Source organism: Hyperolius riggenbachi, chromosome 2, assembly GCF_040937935.1.
Source record: "Hyperolius riggenbachi isolate aHypRig1 chromosome 2, aHypRig1.pri, whole genome shotgun sequence".
Classification (NCBI taxonomy): Eukaryota; Metazoa; Chordata; class Amphibia; order Anura; family Hyperoliidae; genus Hyperolius; species Hyperolius riggenbachi.
Window position 1 is genome coordinate 480,732,192 of NC_090647.1, and position 8,730 is coordinate 480,740,921.

Consider the following 8,730-nt stretch of genomic DNA (forward strand, 5'->3'; position numbering starts at 1 on the left):
CGAGCAATTCTCCAAAGGTCGAGAAGGTGATAGTGGGCCTGATTCCATTCACTTTTTCTCCTAGGTAATATTTTACATCCTATCAATAAAATGCCTTTTAAGCTACCAGCAAGCTAGAAAATACTCAGAAAAAATGTAACAGTACTATTTTGACTACATTTTAATACTTTTTCAGTTCCAGAGTGCTGAAAAGTTATTTTAAACAGAAGACGAAAATTATCTCCTAGGTCCAGGAGAAAACGTAGGAGAAAAAGTGAATAGAATCAGGCCCATTGTCTCATAAGAAGACGAAATTGTCTTTTTTTTCTATCATGAGAGGAAGAGGAGAGGGGGCTATGTGAGTAAGATCTATCCATAGAGGATGAGAAAGCTAAGTTAAAGTCTCCTCCCAATATCAGAGAGCCCACAGCTACCTTCTGAAGCTTGGCCAGAACCGAAGAAAGAAAGGAAATCTGGTTAGTGTTAGGAACATAAATGGAAGCTATGGTGATCTGTTTGCCAGCCAGTTCGCCAACCAAAATAAGAAACCTCCCCTGAGGGTCTGTAATAGAACATTTTAATTGAAAGGAACACCTTTTTCAATCACTATTGCAACTCCTGCTTTCTTGAGGGGGCCAGATGCTAAATACACCTCAGAGTACAGCTTATTAAAAAGACGCGTGGAGCCTGCTTTTTTGAGATGAGTCTCCTGAATGAGAGCTATATCTATTTCCAGACATTTCACGTCCTTAAACAAAGCAAGTGTTTCTGAGGTGTATTGAGCCCCTCAGTATTAATCGTAAAAAATGTAACCATTGTCTAGGAACAGAAATAAGATTTTACTATAACATGCTAGCCGACTGGACCTATCCCCGAGAACCCAACCACATAGTAAAGCAACTGAATACATAACACATTGAAAAAGTGTTGATGCTGCTATTTTGATGCCAATAGACTATCTACAATAGGTGTACACATTTTGAAAATTAACAATTTTCACAATTTACAGGGGAAAAAATCCATATCTGAATAGAACATGACATAACTTTTATGTTCTGTTATTCCTTATCATATCCAATAGTAGTTCATGCACCAACCATGTGTTTTTGAGTGATCTAACACTAAACACTCTAAACTTTTCCTGAGTTAACATCATCGGTCTATAAAATAACTGTTTAGCACATTGCAAGCAAAGCATGGACTCCGAATATGATGTTCCTGACTAATTTAGCTTTTCTTGCCTTATTTTGAGTACTTCATTACTTGCTTAGAGGGGGGGGGAGGGGGGGGTAAAATGCAATTCGGCTTCCAGCTACTGCTAGCAGCCTAAACTGCGCTGTTTTTAACATAATTTGGGCTCTGTTTTTTGTCAGTGCTCAAATTATTTGAGCGCCGCTGTAGCTGGAATTCATATTTCAGTCTTTGGCGGCACCCAAATGTCCTCGGCTGCGTGGTACCCTTTCTATCGGACTCTCCTTCTCAGACAGGTTCATTTCAGATTATGCCTTCTCCCTTGCAGTCTGAACGGTGGCGATTATTCAGTCAAAGCATTTGTAGCAGCCACACCCACAGAGCCTGAAAACTTTGCTTGCAGCCTTCCTTTTCCATTTGCAGTCTCCTTTTCAATAGGCAGTAACTCCACCTCCATGTCCAGCAGCCGCCCAAGACCCAGGCCTATGTTGCCTTTCCAGAAATCTCCCCCCCCCCCCAAGGCAAATGTAAAGAATTAATATATACAGAGACAGCACTCAATTCATAATTTATGGTTAAACTACAAAGGCACTTTTTTCCTTTAATCATTGTATTTAAAGTTTCTTCACCTCGTTATGACAGAACCCACTTTACCGCTGCATCCTGAGTGGTATTTATTATGTTTGGCAGATAAAGAGATATGGTGATTTTAGCATACATAAAGTGCTCCAATGTATAACAATACTGTACAATAAATAAAAATTGTGCACTAGCAGCCATGCCTACCAAACTTCTCTTTGTATGCAGGATGCGGGAATTTGAAGTAGAAGGAGCCAACATTCTGTTAGTGAAGAGTAATGGGACATTTAGCGCTGTGGGCAACAAGTGTTCCCATTATGGAGCTCCTTTAAGTAAAGGTAAGTACTGCATAGACCTGCCAGCAGACTCCTATCAATGCACAAATTGTTCAGAGCAGGGCTGTCCAACTCCAGTCCTCGAGGGCCATATCCATGCCAGTGTTTAGGATGGACTGAGAAATGTGCTCTACATGATGAACTACTCCTTTACTTATTTAGTCCCACTAATGCATTTGAGCTGTGCCACAAATGTTTGAGGACCTCGGCCCTTGAGGACTGGGGTTTGACAGTCTTTGTTCAGAGCAACCAACCAGTATATGTATTTCATTGTTCTAGGTACTTTAATCAAAAGGAAGGTAAAATCTGATTAGCTGATCCTTGTTGGGGAAGCATTGTAGCCACTATGCACGCCACATAGTACTTACATGTGTGGGCCTCTTATGCTATAAAGGTGATGTAGCAGTCAGGGATTGGGTGTTGTTATGAAGACATTTTATATGAGCTTTGAATGTTAATGAAGTTTGATCCAATGTGGATTGCTTACTAGAACATTATGTATTTTTTCATATCTGCTCTGAAGGGGGAAAAATGTATGCCTGTAGGTCACTGTCTGTAAACCAGCTGGATCTTGAGTACCAGCTTCTGGCGCTGGTTATAATTGACTAGTTGACCTAAGCAAGTTTAAAAACGAGCTCTAGGTCTCTGTGACACTGCCACCACCGTCGCATGTTAGTGCGCATGCACCCGCCGCACATGCACCCGTCCGCTGTGCACCCGCCCTCCCAGCTCCCTGGCTCCGTCCTCCTGTCCCAACGCTGCACATGCGCAGTAGCGCAAAGGCATGTACACGGGGACAGGATGACTCCAGAATAGTTAGGCTTTATTATATAGGATGGATTTCAGCAGCTCTGTCTCTGGCTGAGGACGAGTGAAGTGGTGGTAGGGAACGTCTCTGACTTTCTGAATAGAGGAAAAGAAGCAGACCCCATCAAATGTAATTTTATGCTCTTTTATTTAGGAAATGGAACATACATGACGACATTTCAAAACAATGACAGTAGCTCCCTTCTCAATTCTGTCAAAATCCCTAATGCAAATGCATATAATATACAGTGGCTTGCAAAAGTATTCGGTCCCCTTGAAGTTTTCCACATTTTGTCACATTACTGCCACAAACATCCATCAATTTTATTGGAATTCCACATGAAAGACCAATACAAAGTGGTGTACAAGTGAGAAGTGGATCGAAAATCATACAGGATTCCAAACATTTTTTACAAATCAATAACTGCAAAGTGGTGTGTGCATAATTATTCGTCCCCCTGAGTCAATACTTTGTAGAACCACCTTTTGCTGCAATTACAGCTGCCAGTCTTTTAGGGTATGTCTCTACCAGCTTTGCACATCTAGAGACTGAAATCCTTGCCCATTCTTCTTTGCAAAACAGCTCCAGCTCAGTCAGATTAGATGGACAGCGTTTGTGAACAGCAGATTTCAGATCTTGCCACAGATTCTCGATTGGATTTAGAACTGGACTTTGGCTGGGCCATTATAACGCATGGATATGTTTTGTTTTAAACCATTCCATTGTTGCCCTGGCTTTATGTTTAGTGTCGTTGTCCTGCTGGAAGGTGAACCTCCGCCCCAGTCTCAAGTCTTTTGCAGACTCCAAGAGGTTTTCTTCCAAGATTGCCCTGCATTTGGCTCCATCCATCTTCCCATCAACTCTGACCAGCTTCCCTGTCCCTGCTGAAGAGAAGCACCCTAGAGCATGAGTGGGCAGCATGGTGGCGTAGTGGTTAGCTCTCTCGCCTTGCAGCACTGGGTCCCTGGTTCGAATCCCAGCCAGGGAACTATCTGCAAAGAGTTTGTATGTGCTCTCCGTGTCTGCGTGGGTTTCCTCCGGGCACTCCGGTTTCCTCCCACATTCCCAAAAAAACCCATACGGATAAGTTAATTGGCTCCCCCTAAAATTGGCCCTAGACTACAGTACTTACACAAAATAATATAGACATATGGCAATTGTAGGGATTAGATTGTGAGCTCCTTTGAGGGACAGTTAGTGACAAGACAATATATATATATATACACTGTACAGCGCTGCGTAATATGTCGGCGCTATATAAATACTAAATAATAAAAAATAATAATGATGCTGCCACCACCATATTTGACAGTGGGGATGGTGTGTTCAGAGTGATGTGCAGTGTTAGTTTTCCTCCACACATAGCGTTTTGCATTTTGGCCAAAAAGTTCCATTTTGGTCTCATCTGACCAGAGCACCTTCTTCCACATGGTTGCTGCGTCCCCCACATGGCTTGTGGCAAACTGCAAATGGGACTTCTTATGCTTTTCTGTTGACAATGTCTTTCTTTTTGACACTCTTCCATAATGGCCAACTTTGTGCAGTGCTTCATGGTGTTGTTGCTCCCAATATTCTCTTAGACAACCTCCTGAGGCCGTCACAGAGCAGCTGTATTTTTACTGACATTAGATTACACACAGGTGCACTCTATTTAGTCATTAGCACTCATCAGGCAATGTCTATGGACAACTGACTGCACTCAGACCAAAGGGGGCTGAATAATTATGCACACCCCACTTTGCTGTTATTTATTTGTAAAAATCGCTGGCTCGATTCCGGCGCATTATCTCACCATGTAGGCCCAGCATTAGAGGCAGAGATTTAGCAGGACAGCCAGGGAACTAGTATTACTAGCAGCGGCCTTAAAAATTCAGGATTCCGCCTTGAATCCTGGACCCTGTTGGTGGTGGCGGAGAAGGCAGTCAAGCGGCCTGCAGGCAGAGATGCTGTGTGTGGAGACTGACTTAGTCTTCGGGCAGGCAGTAGCTCTCTGAGATCCATGCCTTGTTCATTTTGATAAAGGTGAGGTACTGAACACTTTTGTGACCTAGGCGACTTCTCTTCTCAGTGACAATGCCTCCAGCTGCGCTGAAGGTCCTTTCTGACAGGATGCTTGAGGCAGGGCAAGACAGAAGTTGGATGGCAAATTGTGACAGCCCTGGCCACAGGTCAAGTCTGCGCACCCAGTAGTCCAAGGGTTCATCGCTGCTCACAGTGTCTACATCCACACTTAAGGCCAGGTAGTCGGCTACCTTGCGGTCCAGGCGCTGGTGGAGGGTGGATCCGGAAGGGCTAAGGCGAGGCGTTGGATTAAAGAATGCCCGCATGTCCGACATCACCATGAGATCGCTAGAGTGTCCTGTCCTTGCCTGCGCGGACATGGGAGAAGGATTACTGGCAGTGGTACCTTTATTCTGTTGTGCTGTGACATCACCCTTAAATGCACTGTAAATCATAATTGCCAGCTTGTTCTGCATGTGCTGCATCCTTTCTGCTTTCTGGTGAGTTGGTAACATGTCCGCCACTTTGTGCCTCTACCGAGGGTCTATTAGCGGGGCCACCCAGTACAGCTCATTCCCTTGAGTTTTTTTTATACGGGGGTCCCTCAACAGGCTGGACAGCATGAAAGACACCATCTGCACAAAGTTGGATGCAGGCATACTATCCATCTCCTCTTGCTCTTTCTCAGTGATGTTAGCTAAATTCTCCTCCTCCCCCCAGCCACGAACAATACCACGGGAAAGTTGAGCATCACAAGCCCCCTGCGAATTCTGCTGCGGTTGTTCTTCCTCCTCCTCCTTCTCCTCCTCCTCCAAAACAACACCTTCCTCATCATCTGACTCCTCTTCCTCCTCCTCCTTCCCCCTCTGTGCTGCCGCAGGTGTTGAAGAAACATCTGGTTCTGATGAGAATTGATCCCACAACTCTTCCTCCTTTTCCTGTTCACGCTCCTCCACAGCTTTATCCACCACTCTACGCACGGCACGCTCCAGGAAGAAAGCATATGGGATCAAGTCGCTGATTGCACCTTCACTGTGACTCGCCAGGTTTGTCACCTCCTCAAACGACTGCATGAGCCTGCAGGCATTTTGCATGAGTGTCCAGTACTTTGGCCAGAACATCCCCATCTCCCCAGACTGTGTCCTTTGACTGTAGTTGTAGAGATACTGCTTGATGGCTTTCTCTTGTTGTAGCAGGCACTCGAACATCAGGAGGGTCGAATTCCAGTGAGTCGGGCTATCGCAAATCAAGCGTCTCACCGGCAAGTTGTTTCTCCGCTGAATATCGGCAAAGCGTGCCATGGCCGTGTAAGACCGCCTGAAATGCATTGCCCTAACACCTTCCTGGACTGCTTTAGGACGTCCAGTAAGCCTAGGTACTTAGACACAAATCTCTGAATTATGAGATTCAGCACATGTGCCATGCAGGGTACATGTGTCAACTTTCCCAAATTCAAAGCTGAAATGAGATTGCTGCCGTTTTCACACACCACGTTGCAAATCTCCAGTTGGTGCGGGGTCAGCCACTGATCCACCTGTTTGTTCAGAGCAGCCAGGAGAGCTGCTCCAGTGTGACTCTCCACCTTGAGGCAAGACCTGTCTAAGATGGCGTGACACCGTCATACCTAGCATGCAGCATAGGCCCTGGGGAGCTGGGGCTGTGTAGCTGGAGAGGAGATCGCAGCACCAGTAGAGTTGAACTGCCACTCAGCCAAGGAGGAGGACGACGACGACAGCGAAGAGGAGGAGTAGGAGGAGAAGGAGAGGAGGTGGCAGCAGGCCTGCCTGTAAGCCGTGGAAGTGTCACAAGTAGGTCCGCTGCACAGCCACGTACTCCCTGCTTGCTAGCATTCATCAGGTTGACCCAATGGGCTGTGTAAGTAATGTACCTGCCCTGACCGTGCTTGGCAGACCAGGTATCCGTGGTCAGATGGGCCCTTGACCCAACACTGTGTGCCAGAGATTACACCACTTGCCTTTCAACTTCATGGTACAGTTTGGGTATCACCTTTTTGGAGAAATAACTGCGGCCTGGCATCTTCCACTGCAGTGTCCTAATGGCCACAAATTTTCAGAAGGCCTCAGAGTCCACCAGCTGTTATGGTAACAGCTGGCGAGCTAACAGTTCCGCGAAGCCAGCTGTCAGATGCCAGGCAAGGGGGTGACTGGCAGAAATTGGCCTCTTCCGCTCAAAGATTTCCCTCACGGACACCTGGCTGCTGCTGTGGGCAGAGGAGCAGAAACCACTCAAGGTGAGAGGTGGAATGGAGGAGGGTGGCTGTGATTGTGAAGGTGCAAGGGAGAAAGCGGCTGAAGATGATGCACCTGAAGGAGGAAGAGGAGAAGGAGGGTGGCTTTGCTTTTGTGTGCTGCTTTTCCTTTGGTGAGCTTCCCATTGCAGTTTGTGCCTTTTCTCCATGTGCCTTTCGTAAGGCAGTTATCCCTGCGCGGCTGTTGGCCTTTCCACGGCTCAATTTTTGGCGGCAGAGAGAACATTTCCTAACCGCTGAGCCCCCCTGGGGTGATGGCACTATGGTGGCATCAGCAGCTGACATTGAAGGGCATGTTGGCTGGCTGTCCATAGGTGGCGATACATGACGCCGGACACTGCCACCAGCTGTTTCTGATGACGAGCTCCCCCTACTTCTTTCAGCAACTAGTCTCCTCCTACTCCTCTCTGACTTCCCCTCTGAACTCTCCCCCTGGTCATCATGTCTCTTAGGATCCCACGTGGCATCCGTATCATCATAATCATGCTCCCCAGCTTCGCTTGCCTCAGACACCTCATAAACTGCACCAACAGCAGGTACTTCATCCTCCTCCTCCTCACACGTTACATCCATAGTTTCGCCTAACTCAGACATATGAGCTGGTGTAACTTGCTTAGCGCCTTTATCTGGTTGTAACAATGTCTGTAAATCAGTTAATTCCCCACCAAATAACTCCTGCGAAGTGTCAAATGGAGGGGATGTGGTGCTTGTAGTAGCGCTGGTGGCTGCAGAAGATGAGGTGTTCTGTGTTAAATAGTCAACCACATCGTGACAATCTTGGGAGTTTATGGAATGTGCCTTCTTCTGAGCACTGTACTTTGGTCCAGGGCTGCACGAAATCACCTGCCGGGTGGCCTGCCTCTGGGTCTGCCTCTGCCTCTACCTGTTTTGTCCATATCGGGGGCGGGGGGGGTGAAGTGAAAGGTATGCACTGACTTGACTAATACAATGTGCAGTCACACAGGTGCAGTGAAAGATATGCAGTGACTAGTATTACAATACAATGTGCAGCTATCACACAGGCGCAGTTAACAGGTATGCACGGACTGGTATATTACACAGCGTGCGGTCACACAGGTTCTGTGAACAATTATGCAATGACTGGTATTACAAATTTGCAGCTGTCACACACAAAGGTACCGTGAACAGGTGCAGTGACTGGTGGTATATAACACTGCGTGCAGTCACGTAGGTAGGTAGGTGCACTGAACAGGTGGGCATGCAGTGATTGGTATTACAAATGTGCACCTGTCTCACACACACACACACACAGGTACCGTGAACAGGTGCAGTGACACTGTGTGCGTTCACGTAGGTAGGTAGGTGCACTGAACAGCAACAGGTGGGTATGCAGTGATTGATATTACAAATGTGCACCTGTCACACACACAGGTAGTCACTGATTGTGCTGGGCCTGGCAGTGGCACACACAGTAGGAATTACCAAGGCTGTATATGCAACACAAGTGTCTGTGGGACACACACAAAAAAAAATAGATCACAAGAACATTAGCTTTCGAAAGAGCTGTTGAGGATGAGGAGTGCTTTTTAGCAATAAGATCAGCAAGA

At 46.5% G+C, this 8,730-nt stretch overlaps 1 protein-coding gene across 3 annotated transcripts in view; it reads left to right on the forward strand.

Annotated features, from left to right (window-relative positions):
• The window catches only part of LOC137544906 (apoptosis-inducing factor 3-like), a 234,219-nt gene that overhangs the window by 123,166 nt on the left and 102,323 nt on the right, over positions 1-8,730 (forward strand). For all 3 annotated transcript variants that reach the window (XM_068266005.1, XM_068266006.1, XM_068266004.1), the window contains one exon: positions 1,978-2,087. In XM_068266005.1, the coding sequence (XP_068122106.1) occupies positions 1,978-2,087 (110 nt within the window). The remainder of the gene's footprint in view (positions 1-1,977; positions 2,088-8,730) is intronic.